This window comes from Dasypus novemcinctus, chromosome 14, assembly GCF_030445035.2.
Source record: "Dasypus novemcinctus isolate mDasNov1 chromosome 14, mDasNov1.1.hap2, whole genome shotgun sequence".
Taxonomy (NCBI): domain Eukaryota; kingdom Metazoa; phylum Chordata; class Mammalia; order Cingulata; family Dasypodidae; genus Dasypus; species Dasypus novemcinctus.
Window position 1 is genome coordinate 59,229,882 of NC_080686.1, and position 19,348 is coordinate 59,249,229.

The 19,348-nt window shown below is 38.4% G+C and overlaps 1 protein-coding gene across 1 annotated transcript in view; it reads left to right on the forward strand.

Moving 5' to 3' along the window:
* The window catches only part of SDC2 (syndecan 2), a 121,724-nt gene extending 103,287 nt beyond the window's left edge, over positions 1–18,437 (forward strand). The window contains exons 2-5 of the mRNA XM_012518105.4: positions 1,713–1,824; positions 7,393–7,526; positions 14,869–15,004; positions 15,934–18,437. Of these exons, the coding sequence (XP_012373559.1) occupies positions 1,713–1,824; positions 7,393–7,526; positions 14,869–15,004; positions 15,934–16,097 (546 nt within the window). The 3' untranslated portion in view covers positions 16,098–18,437. The remainder of the gene's footprint in view (positions 1–1,712; positions 1,825–7,392; positions 7,527–14,868; positions 15,005–15,933) is intronic.
* The last annotated feature ends 911 nt before the right edge of the window (positions 18,438–19,348 follow it).

Below are 19,348 nucleotides of genomic sequence, written 5' to 3' on the forward strand. Positions count from 1 at the left end.
TGAATTGTAGTCTTTAAAGTATACCGTTTTAAGTATAATCACTTAAAAGTGGTTAAAATGACATTTTTGCTGTATATATTTTACCACAATTTTTAAAAAGACAGAAATTTAAAAATAATTTTTAAAAACTGAATGAGATGCAATCCTAACCCTCAAAGGAGCTAAGAGTCTAACAGGGGTCAGTTAAGTTGATCACTGATGATAACAGAGCTGTGGCTCACAAAACTCCAGCTAGGGCTCATAAGCTTGGGGAGTTATAGCTTGGAATGGTGAGAGTGTTGGAAACCAGTGTCATGCAGGACTGCCTCAGAACGCAGAGTTAAACTCTGGTCATTCTGGTAGAAAAGTTCTAGCATACTCTTGGCTCAAACTGGTTATGTGATGCTTGTAAGCCAGGTCACTAGAAAACCACTGTACAAGGTTTCAGTCCTCAGACTCTGCCAGTGTTATAGCTCAAACAAAATGGGTTCCCACGTTTTTCTGTCATTTGGAGCTAATAGAGAATGTAGGATCATGTTTAAAATCCCTCAACCTCTCTAGCCAGCCACTGAAACCTGAGGGAATACGGCAGAACTGTTATTGAGGGCTGGACCTGTCCTCCTAGGAAGGTTCCAGTTAAAGCTACTGCTGTAAAAGAAAGCTTGCTTTTAAGAGGAAATCTAGTGAAAGCCAATGTTGTAAGAACAGTTTTATAATGCCTAATTAGGGACAAGCATTCAATCTGAATTTTAAAAAATAGTACAACAATTTGTGTTACCTATTTCTAAACACAAATGCTTAGAAGCTGATGGTCAGTTTTATTTGTTTCTGGACTTTCATGTGTTCTGGTGTTAAGTATTGATTTACCAAACCCATTTTTAAAGAAATTATACCTCTCTTCTGTCTCTAATTCATGAGACTTACTCTTTTGGCAGGATTAGGTTGAATATTATCCTAAAACTCTTATCGAATAGCTAAGAAGCTGTGGAACTGGTATACTTAGTGAATGATCCCTCTCCATATTAAGTGTGTGATTTGCTATTACCATGTGCCAGTAATAGAAAAAGAATGTGCTCATGTGGGTTTATCTGTATTTGTCGTTAAGGCTCTGCTAATCCAAAGAGGCCTAGACGCAGACTCTCAGTGGGCTTTTGCCCTTTTCAGATGAGTAGACGCAGGTACTGCTCCAAGTGGAGTGCCATGCCTGGCCTCAGCAGGGCTGTGGGCTGTGGCAGAAAGCTCTGGGTTGCCCAGGCAACTGGGGGACCTCATGCCTGTAATAAAGAAGCCCTGAGTATGGCCAGGCCTGTGAGCATTTGGTAGGCCTTGGGGGATCCCTGGGTGATGACTGAACCTGAGTACCATTTTGTAGCATTTCCAGTGAGGGAATCTCACAGTGACTTTTTGGCAACAAGAATGCCCAAGATGGCTTCTAACTAACATTGGGCTGACTGAAACTCAAACAGGGCTAGTGAAATGAAACGAAATAAGCCCAGCTCAGGTGCTTGAATCCAAACTGTCCTAATTCTACAGGATTAGGCTACGTATATAGGCTTCTCTCAGGGACTTCAATCTTTGGTCAGTTCTTGACCTCAGTCAAGTTGCCAAGGTGTCCTGAAGAAGGATATGGAGAGAAATATGGATTCAGAAAAGGAGAGGGAGGAGTCATCCCCACAGCATGAGTCATTTCTTAAATCTCTCTCCATCCTGAATCTCTTCTCTTCCTTTCTCAGAGAGCACAGCTGACATCTGATAAAGACATGTACCTTGACAACAGCTCCATTGAGGAAGCTTCAGGAGTGTACCCTATTGATGATGATGACTATGCTTCTGCATCAGGTTCGGGTAAGGCCATCGACTCCCAAACACTCAACTTCGTTCTCCACATGCACATATTTTAACTGGAACTTACTTTGAAGACAGGCAGGGCCCACAGTGGTTTATATCATGGTCTGTGAAGTTAGAATGCCTGAGTAGGAATTCTAGCTCCACCACTTAACAGCTCTTGAGATCTTGGGGAATTTATTTAACCTCATGAGCCTTAGTTTCCTCAGTTTTGAAATGGGAAGTAATAATAGTCCTTTCAACACATGGTTGTGGGAAAGATTAAAGGAGTTGATGTATCTAAAGTGCTTAAGAGTTTGGTATTGTTTGCACATAGTGCTCTATCAAAATTAGCTTTTAATTTTATTATTAAGGCTTTCAGAGTGATGCCATGAAAACGACCCTTAAAGAACTCTCTCAAACATTTGTTTCATCAAACCCCCTACCCTATGTTAAAGGTTATAGGTGAGACCAAGAAGAATTATCCTTCCTTACTCCTAATATACTTAGGTCCACTGATGTATCAGTTATCAATGACCACAGTAATGGTACATAACAAACCACCCCAAAACTTAGTGGCTTAAAACAGCAATTGTTTATTTAATTAATCATTCTGCAGGTTGGCAATTTAGACTGTGCTTGTTGGACTCCCTCATATGTCAGTGGTCAGCTATAGGTTAGGTGTGTAGCTTTGCTGATCTTGGACTGGACTCAGCTCTGGTCTCTAGGGCAACTTGACTGACTCAGCTCTGGTGCACGCTGTTTCCCCTCCTCCAACAAGGTAACCATGTGTCCACAAAGAGGGGGCAGAGATCCCAAGAGAGCAAGCAAAAGTGTGCAAAACCTCTTGAAGCCTAGGCTTAGAACTGGCACATCATCACTTCTACCAAATTCTGTTGGACAAAGCATGTCATAAAACCAGCCTAGACTGCACCTTTTAATGGAAGGAGCTACAAAGTCACATTGGAAACAAGGGGGAATAAAGGATTCTGGCCTTTTTTATAATCTGGCATAGTTGGAAATTTTTGCCTGTGCTAGGAATGGCTCTTGAGAAGCTGAGACAGGAAGACCTTGTGCATATATTTAATTAATGGCCAAATCGGGAATTTGTAATCAGGAAAATGCTAGGAAAATCTTATCCACTACCCTTCTGCTTAGAGTTTTCTTTGTATTTTCAACAGATGGTTAAAAGTTATGCTGAATGTAGAATCACAGTTGATGTCTAACAATCAGATTGGCCTAGGCTGCAAAATGAACCAGAAAAAAATTAAAATCATTTGTGGCTTTGGTAGAGATCTAGCCATGTAAAAGTGAGCTTTTTAAGTTGGCAAACGGCAAATCTGAGAAAGACAAGAGAGGTGTGGCTGACCTAGTAACAGTGAGCTTACAGTGCAATCCTAATGTAAAAATAGCCCTAGTTATTCTCAGGAGAGTGATATATATCGCGTACACACAATGAGTGTGAAAAGAGTTATTCTACGTAGCACACAACTCTATTAATATGTTTTGCTCATGGCACCTCTCTCTCTTTTAGCACCTTAAAAGTTTTTTGTAACTGTCATCTTCAAAATGTCACAGGAAATAATAAGCATGGACACTTTTTGTCCCCATTTCACAGATCATAGAACCCGAGAGTTGGAAGGAATCTGTGGATGTTGTCCAAATCATTTTGCTGACTTCTGCCAAGATTGCACTTAAGTTTAATTTAAAGAAAACGAGTGCACACCCCTGATTCCCTGCCTTCCCCCCTCATCCAGGTGAAAGGGATGGGAATGAATCATTTGAAATCCTGAACCCACTAATCAGTAGATCAAGCTGAGGCTTAAGTGTAGTGCCACATTGCTTCTGCTGTGGCTCTAGCCCTGGGCTGATCATTGCTGCAAAGTAGGTAGAGTATCATTCTTGACTTGGGAAGTCTTTTGTACTGTGCAGGAGACATTATTAGTTTTAAGGCAATTGAGTTATAACTAAAATTTGTGGAGTACTTATAGTGTGTCAGTCAGTGTTCTAATCCTTACAGCATATCCTTATAACAGAACATAGGTTCTGTATTATCTCCACTTTTCACAGGAGAAAAACTGAGGTACAGATTAAGTTACTTGCCCCAGGTCCCACAGTTAGAAGTGATGAGCTAAGGTAGCGACTAGGAGTCAGGTTTGAGAGTGCATTCCATTTCCGTCTTCTCTATACTGCTTGTCTGTGACACAGAACCATTCTGGAGTTAGAAGCCCTGCCTAGCTGATGCCCAGTTCAAACTAGCAGCACTGGGATATTTCTAAGGCTTTGACCAAAGTCCTTCTGCCCAGACTCCCATTAAGCTATCCAGTAGAAAAGTAAATGGACTACAAGGGAATGGCAGAAGATAATTTTAACAAAATGGGATGGGTGCCATTGCAGAGAAGAGTGCCATACGACAAAAATTTAAGAGTTAAATATAGACTTTTGGATAAAGATAACAGACAGAACATGCATTCCAATACCCACTTAATGGACAATAAAGGAATTGGGCATAAACTCGTCTGGATAAATAAAACTGTAGAGGAGACAAAAGCCCCACTGATTTGAAAGCAGGAGAGCAGACGTGCTAGTAGTAACATGCTTGGCAGGCATGAGAAGACTGAGTTAGCCAGCAGTGGAAGAGCCAAGAAGCAACCTGATTACACAGCAGGTTCCCTTGAAACCTAGGAATTGGTGATACACTAAACAGAGGGTGAAAGTGAGACAAAAATGTAGGAAAATTAGGTGAAAGTCTTTGTAAGAAGCAATTAGGTTTCCAGATTCCTTCCCTCCATCTTGCAGCAAAGGGACAGATGGCCCTCGAACTCAGAGGAAAACTGGAGGTGTATTATCTGGAGAAGGTAAAACAGAGTGTCTAGACTAGGGGGATCAGGCACAGATGGGACCTGGGGTACCATGCTGAAAACAAGAAGTTGTCTTCTCCTAATTAGTTTCTTGAATGTTGGAAGTCTCATCTCTACCTGCAGAGGAGTGGGTTGGGAAGTTCCCCTCTGCGAAACTGGATCAACTCAAAAGAAATGTTTCAGAGAGTTCTTCAACAAAACATACAGCTATATCTTACTGATGATTCCCACATTTGACAATCTGCTCAAAAGCCTCTGGTAAGGCTTTTTTAGTATTTCTCTCTAAATATAAAAAGATAATCGATATTCCCCAGACATTTATGAAAAACTTATAACATGAAAGATAGAGGACCTCATCTCCCACCCCCAAAATTGGGAGAGGACATAAACTCACAGGAGAAGACAACTTACAGAAAAATTGACTATTAAACTCAGTGATGTTTTTATGGTAAAACAAGAACAGGCTACTATAAAAAAGGAATATTCTGAAGGCACAAAAGAGTTCTTGGAGAGGGGAACTATCATGTTAAGGAATGAAAAGCTTGTTAGAAGGTGAGGTAAATAAAAGAGGATATTTATTCATTCAATCAAAAATAGCAATGGTTTCTCTGGTGGTAAAATCACTTTATTTACTTTTTATGTATTTCTCTGTTTCACAATTTTATGTGAACATGTGTTCTTTTTTTAACATCTGTTCTTTTATGAGTAAAAGAAAATGTCATTTTTTTTAAAAGAAGAGATGTGGTAAGCAGTAAGAAACAGTTTTGAAATGGAGAGATCAAGGAAAACTTCAGAGAAAGGATGCCATTGATGCTGGGCATGATAATAAAAGCAAGAGTTTCCTAGGGGGAAACAAGTTTTGGGGTAAAATATTCCAGGCAGAGAAAACAGTGTAAACTGAAAGTCAGGGAAGAGCCACCTTGGGGAGGTTGATTGCTCATTTGTCTCCAACTTAAGATGTGCTATCTTGAGGGGATTTTTTACTTTAAAAACCTCTTCTTTCTCAGAACAGATTGTAGGATCATATCAAGCATACCTTATGTAAAATTTTTATGGGAAATCAGGTAGGCCAATGTAAAAGAGCAGTATATTTCTGGATCCACCATTATGAAGATGTACATGTGCATAACACTTTCTCTATACAGAATGCTTTCGAGTATACATCCCATTTGAGCTTCTCAGAGTTAGTTATTATTATCCTCATTTTACAGATGAAGCTGAAACTCAAGTATTCCTTATCAAGAACACAGAACTAACAAGTGCCAAAACTAGTCCTAGGTTTTGGTTGTTTTATTTCCAAATGTTTTATTGTTTCCAATATGCCCTGCCGTTTCTTCTCTATATAAGTATAGGAAGTTAAAGGGGGCAGTTGATACATTAAAAAAAATGAGCATAGTAATAGTCATTGTGCTGTTTCCAGCATATTACCCCTCTCCAACTTGCTTATTACATTAGTAAGATTCTGTTAAAAAAACAAAAACACTGATTTTCCTTTGGTTGAGGAATTTGCAGGCATTCATCCAAGACTATCAAAAGGGCTCTCAGAAAGCAGATGAGTTTGAGTTTGAGTTTTTTGTAAATTTGACAAATGATTAGTTTTAGAAGAATTTTGTATTTGAGTATCAAAAATTCTTAAATGCTATTCTGGTAAAAAGGCAAATAATAGTACTCTGGTGGAAAATCACTGGTTAATCACTTACTAAAAAATATTGAATCAGAGCCTGTTGCGTGCTAGGCACAGTGTTAGGCACTGGGGGCAAAATAGATGTCACCCCTTTTCTTAGTGAGCTTCCAGTCTAACAGGGCAGAGACTTTAATTAGCAATTACTCAAATAAACAAATGATCATAAACTTGTGATAAATGCCATACTTGTGATAAATGCCATTAGGGGAGGAAAGGTGGTACTAAAAACCATTTAATGGAATATGCTTACCTAATATGGAGGGGTTGGAGGAGGCCTTTCCCAAGGAATGAACTTTGCCCCGAAGACTGGAGGTGAATTAGCTGGGTAAGGGCCTCTGGCAGAGAGATCAGGGAGACTATGGGATATAAGGGTCTGAATTTCAGAGGGGTGATATAATCGAAGATGTAAATTTAGATGCCATCTGTATTTGGATGGCAATTGAAGCCATGGGTACAGGTAAGGGAGAAAGTGTAGAATAAGAAGAAAGTGTAGAATAAGAAGTGTAGAATAAGTGTAGAATAAGGGCTGAACTTGATTTAAAGAACTCTTGAATATTTTGTATCCAAGTAGAAGAGGATGAACCTCTAAGGGAGACTTTAAAAATAGCCAGATAAGCAAGAAGTAAGCCAGGAAGTCACAGAAGCCCAAGGAAAGAGACTGCATCAAAGAGATGGTAGTTAGTTGTGTCCAGTGCTAGGAGATTTGTTTAGACAAGGGCCACTCTGCAAAATGCCATTTGGATCTGGCAACGTGGAGGAAGAAATCTCAATTGACGAGAGAGACTGAACATACAAGTGAAAGAGGGGTTAATTGAGAGTGTAAAGGATGATAATATAGCAAAAATTGCTAGGCTACACCAAGATCCCCTTTGAAATGCCTTCTTCATTGCAGTGAAGACTGAAGGGAGGTTTGTGCTGAGTTACCGAGCAAATATTTTGAAAGACTTTAGTTTCATCAGTATCAACATAAGACAATATTGTCTGGTAATAAGGAAATCTGCATCATGAGTCATATCCTCAGCTCATCTTTGCTTATCTTCTCAGGAGCTGACGAGGATGTAGAGAGTCCAGAGATGACAACATCTCAAACACTTCCAAAGATACCGTTTACTAGTGTTGCACCAAAAGTGGAAACCACAACACTGAAAATACAGAACAAGATACCAGCTCAGACGAAGGTGCGTTTTGCAATGTGTATTAGTCAGCCAAATGGGTGCTGATGCAAAATACCAGAAATTGGTTGGTTTTTAAAAGGATATTTATCATATCACAATCAATTTAAAGAAATACAGTTTGTCTTGGGGCAAAGTCCTGTCTGCTATAGATCTCTGAAATTTACAAAACAATTCATCTACTTCCAATATACAAACGGACAGATAAAGAATAAACATTTTCATTATAATAAGGAGAAATTGGGAGGGAAACGTGAGTCACGGTTTCTCCACAGTTCAATAGACCTACAGGGAATCCTTTGTTCGATTTCAAAGTGATGTTCTAATTCCAGATCTCAGCTTCCCTGCTTTTCCTCTTAAAGTCATTTCCCCTTCAGTCTCTCCTTTCCATACCCCTTTTATTCTAAGCTGACAGTGATTTTATTCATACAGCTCTCTCAAAAACCCTCTTGGTTTAGCATGCAAGATGCAGGGGTTCAAGCCATCAGACAGTAATACTTTCCACCAGTCTTTCCTAGATAATTGCATCTTCAATATTGATTTACAAGTTTCAAGTTTAGTTAAGTCCCCAAATGGGGCACTTTCTTCTGGGATCTTGATTTCCAGAGGCTTGGAATTTCCAGTGTCAGTTTCTGGTTTCTTTGTGCCCAACAGATCTGTCCTCAGCTTATCTCGCTTATCTAGCATTTTGCTATAAGCTGCAAGCAAAATCCAAGCTGCATTCTCTGGATTTACTTTGGAAATTTCTTTAACTCAATGCCCAGACTCACCATTTTCAAATTCTGCCTTCCATCTAAAACACCAGGAGTTAATTGTGCTAAGTTATCTGCAACTTTAAAACATGGATCGCCTTTCCTACAGTTTCCAGTTAAGAGTGTCATCATTTACTTCTAAGGCATCATAAAAAGTCTCTGTAGCATCCATATTGCTATCAACAATCTCTTCAAAACCATCTAGGCCTTTTCCATCAGGCATCTCACAATTCCTCCAAAAAATACCCCTTGCCCATTTATAAAGCCATTCCTCTTTCTGGTAATTGCAAAAGCACTTCCCCACTCCTTGGTACCAAATTCTGTATTAGTCAGCCAAATGGGTGCTGATGCAAAATACCAGAAATTGGTTGGTTTTTATAAAGGGTATATATTTGGAATAGGAGCTTACAGATACCAGGTCATAAAGCATAAGCTACTTCCCTCACCAAAGTCTTATTTTCAGGTGTTGGAGCAAGATGGCTGCCAACACCTGCGAGGGTTCAGGTTTCCTGGGTTCCTCCCTTCCTCGGGCTTCTTTTTCCGGGGCTCAGTGTTCCTCCCCTCCTGGGTCTTGCTTCTCTTTCCTCTGCGAGCTTGCTTTCTGGGGCTCTAGCTTAAGGCTTCAGCATCAAACTCCAATATCAAAACTCCTACATAAAAAAAAAAACAACTCTGTCCTTTGCCATGCCTTTTATCTGTGAGTCCCCACCCACCAAGGGGCAGGGACTCAATGCCCTAATGATGTGGCCCAATTAAAGCTCTAATCATAACTCAATCATACCCAAGTACGGATCATATTACAAACATAATCCAATATTTCTTTTTAGAATTCATCAGTAATATCAAACTGTTAGACAATATATTATCAGGTTATTTGTATGTGCTTCTCTTTTTTTCACTGTACAGAATAGTCTTTTGAAGATAACCCTTTTAAAAATACATAAAGACAAATGGTCTTTTCATTGTATTATTGTAAATGGCTCCGCCTTGTTCTTTACCATCATTTTGATGTTTACCCATCTGTTGCTTTTATCACCCAGGGCCAGCTTATATACAAATATTTTTACTTGGTGCTTCTTCTTAAGGAACTCACAGCCCAGCTAAGAAGCAAAGCCTTTTCAGTTTAATTGGCTTAAGCCAAGAAAATTTGTTTTCATTTCATAAAGGATGTTTTAAGTTAAAACCATTGTGAACTTTACATATACCAAACCAAGTTATGAAATAAGGACACTCAAAGCCACATCTTCTGGTGGTAAACCAGTCATAACAAACCATTTCTCAAAGTCTCAGGTCTGCTATCAGTAGTACATCAACTTTGAGCTCTTTGAGTTAATGATAAATTTTGGCATTGCTATACATACTCATTTTTGAGAGATTATTTTTCACCCCCAGGTCAAAATTATAATGTTTCTTTTTATTAGATAATTAAAACTAAACACTTTTTTAAAAAGCATAAATGCATTTTACTGGAACAGTACTGTGGGAAGTAACTGAATTTAGAAATGCTCTCTAGAGCAAAATTAACTCTGTGGAGAGTTTACTTTTATTAAGAATAAGGTGTTTGGTCTTAGAACAAAAGTACTAGCTAATGAAAAATGACTCATGATTTTGACCTGATTTGCTTAATATTGCAGTTAGCTGACCATCCATTAATAGATAAGCTATTTAAGTCAGAAAAATGAGTATTAAAGTCTGAAGAAGGTGTAGCTTACAAATCCTGGATCTGATCGGGTTTCTCAGCTCATTCCTTAGGGGTTATTGAGAAGATTAAATGTGAGTGCATGTAGTCTGGTACCTGAAACCTTGTTAAAACATTCTGTAAGCCTTGAATTTGGTGAAGCAACAGGCATGAAGCTGATTCACCAGATGTTTAATAAGCATGTTTAATAGCTGCAGTGGTAGACTTGGGAGATGGTTCAGGGGTAGCTCGCTACTTATGAAAACTCAGAAAAGAATTGCCCCCTTTTGGAGCTCTCTCTGTCTTGGAGATGCTGCCCAGCTGTAACAGCAGACAGGAATGCAAAGGCTGTGTCATGAAGGTAGTAACAGGCCTTCCTGGAAGGAGAAGCATCCCTCTGCAGGAAGGAACATGTGTAGGCTTTCTACCCTTTCGTTTTTCTCCCCTTACCAGAATGCTTTATTCTCCCTCCTCCTCCTTGGTCCTCTCAGGGCATGTAACCAGGATAACAAAGGACAGAGCTGGAAGGGTTTCTGCAGATTTGGCCAGGAGCTCAACTCTTTCTGGACTGGAGTGCTTTCTACAGAGCTGAGAAAGGTCAATTACTATTAGTGATAGACTAACTTCACAGGCCAGACAATAGCAAAGAAAGGAGAAGCTCTCCAAGGACTGAGACATACAAACCTAGCATGTGTCAGCTCCATGCATGATAGCTGCCCCAAAAATGTGTAAGTTGAATAAATGAAAGAAGAAAGAAGAAAGAAAAGAAAGAAAAGGGTAGAGATAAAAAGTAACAGGTTCAATTGATGGTACATTGGCCATTCCACACTAAGTTGTGTTTGGCACATTTATTCAGTGTGGCTGTCCAGACATGAAAGACTGCCTGTCATGGTCAAATCTCTTGAAGCCAGTGACCACTAGGACTCACTAGATTGAGGCAAAAAATCTTCCTGGGTGTGTTTTGGTCTTTCATGATAAAGAGTTGTATCTATCCTAGGCAAAACTTAACCTTGAAATCAAAAGATTGAAAATCCATTTAAGTTTTAAAAATTGACTTCAAGGAAGCAATGACATCAGATCAGGATGAAATGATAGACATTTGACAGATGAGCTCAGAAATTAAAAATACCCAAACATTTTAATATATTTGTGTTCCTAGAATTATTTGTGTTTGATATAGAAATAATAAAAATAATCCATTCAAGGGAGATTTATTGATTACTATTAAGTGTCAAAAATGTTCTAGGCCCCAATAATGATAACATAGATAATAAATAACAATAATAATAGTGATTAAATTTTCCATATCGCATTACATGGTACAGCTGAATTAAACATTGCCTCTGGAATAAATAATGTAAACTTCGCCTTTGAATGGGTTTCACTATGGCATTAGTGTCACTTTGTAGATATTCTATCTAGCTTGTTGGAAATTTATGTGACCAAAAAAAAAAAAAAATGCAGTTATTTGTTTAAGCAGGACATTGTTCATAATCTGTTACTTCCATTACATTTCCATGGCATCTGAATAACCTGACATGTATGTAATATCTTAAATTGGCTTTATTTAATTGTTTGTATTGACTTTTTATAATTTTTCACTTTACACATATATACTAGAGCTAAGGTGTTTGTGATTAGTTCAATAAAGGATGATTTCCTCTTAGTCAAGCCTCTGCTACCATACGACAAAACTTCTTCAGTTTAAAAAATGTACATGCCATCCAGAGCACCTTGGGGTTTGGACTGGCTTTGTGGATTGATGAACCATTCATTGAAGTGCAGTTCTACAAAGACCTTCTGTTCCCACACCCACAGACCCATGAAATCAAACGTCTACCTGCCAGTTAGATCAGAAGTTGAATCAGAGGAAAATGAGCAGTGTCAGGAACTCTTGCAAATGACTTTAGGGACTCAATAGACCTGAAGTCAAGTCATGTGATTTGCCATGAAATGGGACAAAGATGACAAGGATAAGTTAAATTCTGTCTCTAATATAATAGCCAAGTTTATTTACCTCATTCCGAGTCACAAACCTGTGTATCCACCTGAGTTTTTTCTTTCTTTTCCTAACCTCTAGGAACAGTGCTAATGAGCAGTGAAAAGGTTCATAGATTAGAATCTGGATAATCAGTTCTTTCAACTATTAAGTTGTCTTTCTGTCAGGAGGCAGCCAGTTAGTGATGGGCTTTCCCTAACAATAATGGAGATAACTTAGCCAAAATACTGCCAATGAGCTTCTCTCTTCTGTTTTACTTCGGTAAGTGAAGACCTGGGAAGATCTTTCATGTGGTCTCCTATCACAGTAATGTAGAGAACAATGCAATTTTATATGCATATTTTACAGCGGTGAAAAGATAATTTCTCTATGGTCCTCTGTTTCTCCTAAGTCATGTCAGGTTGAGTTTAAAGAGTAAAGGGTTTCTTGGGAGTTGAGAAAGAAAGAGACAATTTCTGACAATTTATTCCACAAATTCTTCAGTTCTCTTCAAAAGGCAAGGACCTATTATTGACCTGGCATACCCTGGAGTTCAAATGAATCCACTTGGTCTAGCTAACGGTCCTTCCCAGAAATAAGAGTGACCTTAAGGCATACCAAGAAGGTGAATTCCTTTCTTCTTAAATTCTTTAATCCTGTAGACTTAATTAGCAGACTGCCATTTTGAATGAACCCCACCCTTCAGTAAGCAAGCAGTAGCTTAAATGAGCCTATCATGTTAGACAATATCCTAATACAGATGGTTAAATGTTCTTAGAAGGGTAGTAGTGCTAAAAAGAATTTTACCTACAGTCTTTATGGCCCAGTGGAGCTGACAGTGCTTTTCATCAATTGTGTTGACCAGTAAGAACTTTGGCCTAGTAGAGATTACATAGCTCATTTGAACTGAAGTTCTCTAACTGGTTCTCAAATGGTATTGTCACAAAGCTTTACGTAAACAGCAATAAATAAAATCAATGACAGATCCCCACCCCAGACCAAAGAATCTTTAGTGGTATGACACCTCTCTTCCCTGCCCCCTTTTCTTTTACGTATTTTCATTTGATTCCAATATTACCCAGGGTTTGCTCTCACCATGGGTCTTTCACTCACGATTGCTAGCCATGGTGCTGAATTCAAGTAAGGCAGCTGACGGGTTGTGTGTTAGGGCGGTAGACTGTAGAGTGTTCTGGGGTTTTAGAGTGGTGGTGATCAGGACAGCTTCATAAAGGACAAAAGAGCAATGAAGGAAGTGAAAACTTTGGATTGAGGTTAGGAGAATTGCATAAAGGAAGGCACAGATGTTAAGAAGCAGCTTAGAGATGGCCTGTGGGGGTTTCCCACTGGGGCATAAATGGTGGGCTGGGGGACATAAATGGAAACCACCAACATGAACAGTTAGGAGATTGTCACAGAACTTGGGTGTGATATAATAAAGATCTGAGCAAAGCTGTTGAAATGAGAATCCAAAGAAGGAGCTTAATTTTAGAAAAATGGTAAAAAGGCAAATTGATAGGACTATGAAGCAAAAAAAGCCTTTGAAATGTGCCAAAATAGTAAGTTCCCACTTAAATAGTGGTACTGTTACTGGAAATAGGAAAGTTACTTTTTACTCTTGACAAGTAGTACAAAGATTTGATGTTCCTTGGGCTCTGACTAGGTGGGAATACTGCCAGCTGAAGTTGATGCTGTGAGAGTTATTACCATAGATTTATACTTTAGTATTGTGGAATGTCCAGGGCTCTTAGAGTGCCCTTCATTTGACAGATTAGGAAACCGAAGTCCAGAAAATAGCATGATATGGGTCAGGGTTCCACAGGAGTTTGTTGAAGATCCTAGGCTCCCTGATGTCCTAGTCCAGGGTCCTCTGAAGGTGGAAGAGTGAGTTGGTAGAGGGAAGAACTAGATCTTGGGCTCTCCCCACTGAGCGTGAGCAGGAAGAACACAACACGCCTGGGAGAACATGCCTGAAAGGACTGTCATTAGCAGTGCATTGTACAGTAAAGAGATGAAGGAGTAAGGAGAATTGGGGCAATGCTCTTGGTTTGTCTGGAATCAGAAGAGGGGTGAGAAAGTAGAGATCTTATGAAATGTCAACTGAGACAACGTAGCCATATGATTAAGATTATTATATACTCAATATCTATCTCATATATCTGTATGATGGGTGTCAGACAAAACCGTGAACTATGTGGGCTCATTATGGGATTCCCCCATTGGTATAAAATTCACATAAAGTGATGATTCCAATTATTTCCTAACCTTGTTGTATGGAAAAACTAGCAACTTCAGAATATACTTATCTGTTATTCCTCATTCCAGCCTAGTTTTTTTTTTTCATTTGTGTTAGTCAGCCAAAGGGGTGTTGATGCAAAGTACCAGAAACTGGTTGGTTTTTATAAAGGGTATTTATTTGGGGTGGGAGCTTGCAGATACCAGGCCATAAAGCATAAGTTACTTCCCTCACCAAAGTCTATTTGGAGCAAGATCGCTGCCGATGACTGCGAGGGTTCAGGCTTCCTGATTTCCTCCCTTCCAGAGTCTTGCTTCTCTCTGGGTTCAAGGTTCCTTTCTTCCCAGGGCTTGCTTCTTCCTGGGCTCAGCATTCCTCTCTTCCTTGGGCTGGCTTCTCTTTCCTCTGTAAGCTTACTTCCCGGGGCTCCAGCTTAAGGCTTCAGCATCAAGCTCCAACATCAAAAACCCTTGCATCAAAAGCTCTGACTCTGTCCTTTGTTGTGCCTTTTATTTGTGAGACCCCACCCACCAAGGGGTGGAGACTCAGTGCCTTAATGACGTGGCTCAATTAAAGCCCTAATCATAATTCATTCATGCCCAGTAATAGACCAGATTACAAACATAATCCAATATCTGTTTTTGGAATTCTTAACTATATCAAACTGCTACATCATCTATATAATTTTTCCCTTTTTCCCATACTAGTCACCTGAAGAAATTGGTAAGGAAAAGATTCATCTCTCTGATTCAGAAAGGAAAATGGACCCAGCTGAAGAGGATACAAATGTGTATACTGAGAAACACTCAGACAATCTTTTCAAACGAACAGAAGTCCTGGCAGGTGAGCAGAAAGGGAGCGGGTATAGTCCTTCTATCAGCCTCTGCCTGAGCAGTACCCAGAGGTGTGGGCAGAGCTTGCCAATTGTCACCTTCCTGCTGAAAGCAGTCTTGAGGACCCTCCTCATTCCTGATGTTAGGCAGAGATTCTTTATTACCTGGCAGCTCTCTCAGCCTTATTCCTTAGCCAACCATTGTGTGGTTCAGATGGGGGTGGCCTAAAAGAGGAAAGTTTAAGATTTTAATTGGTCCTTAACAACTCAGGGGGTGGGGGGTTTAAGGTCATTCAATCGTGGTCCAGGTCATCCCTGATTTGAAAATAAATTTTTAGTGAAAGAAAGAGCTTATCTCATGGGAGGAGGGGGGCAATTTATACAAATAATGCCCATGCGTTAAGAATGTTGTCTTTAATTGTAACTGATCTGAGGGAAGTATTAACATTTTATTTTAAAGGGGAAAATGTGCAAGATTTAAGAACACCTAATCCTTGACAGGATGATCCCAAATCCAAGATTAGAAAAGAAATTTGCATGCTTTTTTCATATTTACTCTTAAAATTTTTTTAAGCAATTGAATCATGTTTTGCATTTCTCTGAAAAATCAATTAGAAGATTAGATATGAAATGTAAGTACTGAAAAGACTGAATCATTTCAAAGTAAGGAATGAGTTGAGTTCACAGGCAGATTTTTCTTATGAAGCTCTTGGGTGATATTATTAACACTAATCAAAGAAAGTATTGTACCTTTCTGAGGAATGTCAGATTTGCATAATTACCTGGTTGCTTTATTGAATCCAGTTTTTTTGTTTTTTTTTTATTTTGGGGTTCTCAAATTAAGCCTTTTGTAAAAGTGTAAATAGATAGGGCTTAACAAAACTAATTTCTGCAACCCTTGAATCTCTTTAAAAGTAATCTTTCCTTTGGTATGTTTCAGCTGTCATTGCTGGCGGAGTTATTGGCTTTCTCTTTGCAATTTTCCTTATCCTGCTGTTGGTGTATCGCATGAGAAAGAAGGATGAAGGAAGCTATGATCTTGGAGAACGCAAACCCTCTAGTGCTGCTTATCAGAAGGCACCTACTAAGGAGTTTTATGCATAAAACTCCCACTTAGTGTCTCTATTTACGAGATCACTGAACTTTTAAAAATAAAGCTTTTGCATAGAATAATGAAGATCTTTGTTTTTTGTTTTTTCATTAAAGAGCCATCCTGGCACCTTAATGATAAAATCCCATTGTATTTAAAATTTTCATGTATTTCTTTAGAACAAGGTAAAATTGAAACTTAACATCTGCAGTGTTCTGTGAATAGCAGTGGCAAAATATTATGTTATAAAAATCCTCAATGTTCATGGAATTGGTTTAAATTTTTATGCTCAGATATGAAATAATCATTTTTATCCTATGGTTCAAAGATGAAAGCTGTTTAATTTTTGTCAGCATGTCTCAGATCGACCTTACCAAGTTGGTCTTACTTTGTTAATTTATCTGTTGTTCCCTTTTCTCCTCTATCCCCCACCTTGTCCTCTTAAAAACAAAACAAAACCCTATGCCTTTTGTAGCTGTCATGGTGCAATTTGTCTTTGGATAATTCAGATAATGGTAATTTAGTGTATATGTGGTTTTCAAGTATGTAAACGTTAACCTCCACTTTGTATAAATTTTTAAGTGTCAGGCTATCCATTTTACACGTGCTTTGTTTTTCATTACCTGTAGCTTCGGGCAGATTTGCAATAGCAAATTAATGTGTAAAATTGGATTATTGCCACAAAACTGTTGAGTCATATCTATCTAGTCAGATCTTCTTTTGGGAGGATTTGATGTGAGTTACTGACAAGCCTCAGCAAACCCAAAGATGCTAACAGTATTTTGAGAAGTTGCTGCAGATTTCTTTGGCCACTGTATTTGTTAATTTCTTGCAATTTGAAGGTACGAGTAGGGGTTTAAAGAAAAATCAGTTTTTGTTCATAAAAATGCATTTAAGTTGTAAACGTCTTTTTAAGCCTTTGAAGTGCCTATGATTCTATGTAACTCGTCGCAGACTGGTGTTAATGAGTATATATAACAGTTTAAAAAAAGTTGGTATTTTATAAGCACAGACAATTCTAATGGTAACTTTTTTAGTCTTATGAATAGATATAAATTGTAATTTGGGGACATAAAAACTACTGAATAAATCATGTGGCCTAATATTGGAAATGTCACTGTTATAAATTTTGTACATTTTCGATCAAATGTACATCTCCCTTTGCTAATGACTGTCTGTTCTCAAGGATGAGGTGGGTTTGACTTCTGAGTGTTCCACAGTGTCTGTAAATCAAGACCAAAGAGGCCGTTGATGAGGCTATTATCAATTCACTTCTGACTTGGCCAGAGGAAATCTGAATGCATCATCTTGTGTGTGTCTGGGTGCAGATTTTGGAAGGCTGCCAGGGAGTTATGAAGTTGCAACTTCTGTAGGATAGTTGATGGCAATATTGAGACAGATGCCTACTTTTGCAAATAACTTTTAGCACTATAAATTCCAAAGAAGGGGGCTTTCCTAGAATAGATATCTAAGGCTTAGTCCTACAGAATTGATTTACCTGCGAAACTGTGCTTCAAATCTCTTCTGAAGCTTAACTGAAGAACTGTAATAGATGGAATACCATAGTTCACGCTTCAGGGAAGTGAGCTGGGGGGCTCTGGGCATTAAAACGCAGGCCTCACTGCTTGGGATCGTCGTTGCTGGAAAGCAGTGATGTCTGAGGAGGGGAAGGAGGCCTGCCGTGCCCTGGCTGGGTACTTCTTTCTGACTGAATATTTCCTTTTTCTGTTTACCATTAATTTGTTTTAAAACTGAGCCGACAAAGTAGGAAGAAGACAGCAAAAAACAGCAACTTTTCCAACATATAATTCACTTTTACTAAAACATGAATCCTTCATTTAGAGAACGTTTATTTCTAAGCAACGCTTGGAACAGTGTTTACTTAAATCCTTAATGGCCTTAATTCTCAAATTCTTGTCCCATCACTTACAAAATCAGTCCACTTTAAAGTGATTAAAACGAAGTGATAGCGCCTTCCAGAGCCGCACGATGTCCCTTGATTACAGAGGTTAAGAATGTAGCAGGTATACCTCTAACTGTGCAAAGCATAGTGAAATTCAATCCATAGAATAACAACTGCTTGGAATATTCATGCCAGGAAAAGAAAATTTCTGGCAATATTTTGTCACTGCTGTAAAGCAAAGTATTTTGTTAAAGTGCCAAAATAAAGTCTGTCATGGTGAAAGTAAAATCTCATTGTATAAACTGACATCCAGTTTTTTCCAATTGTACATTTTCTGCCTAGTTTTCTTATTTAAGATGCAGTTAATAATACTGTAAAAAAAAAGTGTTAGTGATGATTACCAAGTTCAGGAAAATTTTAATACAAATATTAAAGCTAATGTGAAAATTTACTGTTTCCTTGACCACATGTAAATGATTTCCTTTGTGCAAATATAGCTTTGTGTTTGAGAGATTTGCAATGGTTAAACAGCCCCATTTTCAGCATAGTTGGGGAAATGGGATGAGTTTGGATTTTCTTAAAGTTTTAGCTGCAGGTGCTTAGTGAATCAAGACCTGGTTAGGAAGATTGAATGTAGATTGAACAATATTTTATAAATTGCAATCTATTAATGTTAAAATTTGATAAAGTTTTAGATCAAATGTCTGGTGAATTTGTATTTTGGTAATGCACTCGGTTTATGCAAAGTAGACAAATGCCTTTGCTTGTTGAACCTATTTAGTATAGGGTCTAGGAGATAAGTTAAATAAGTAAAACATAACTACCTCACTCTGGTGGCCCAGAAAAGCTAAGAGGTCCTACAAAGGGTGCTGATTCCTGCAAGAACAGGCACAATAATAACTTTATTGCTTTTAGGAGCTTATTTTTCAATATCTTTGACAAACATTTTGTAACCTCAGGGAAAATTTTTAAGTGAGGAACAAAAATATAAAACCTAGCAATGGAGTGTATTGCAGGATTAATTTTAAAGCAGGATCTTCCTTAAAACTTCATTACAAGCATATATATAAGTAGGGTGGTAGGGAAAAATACATTTTATTATATTTGATTAAAAAGAACAATGTTAAGTGACGCTAAGTCTACAATATGAATTTCTGAGCTGTAAGCCTCACAGACAACAGTGTTTTTTCAATTAAAATTAATCAAACCAGATGATAAATGGAGTAGTTGGAATTGAATGATCACTAAGGCCCTTTCAGTGGTAATATTTTATGACAATAGTAAAATATGAGCCTTGCTTTTGGGGGAAATTAGATTCATTCGTTACAGAAACTTTTAAAAAGGGTAGAACAACATCAGTCA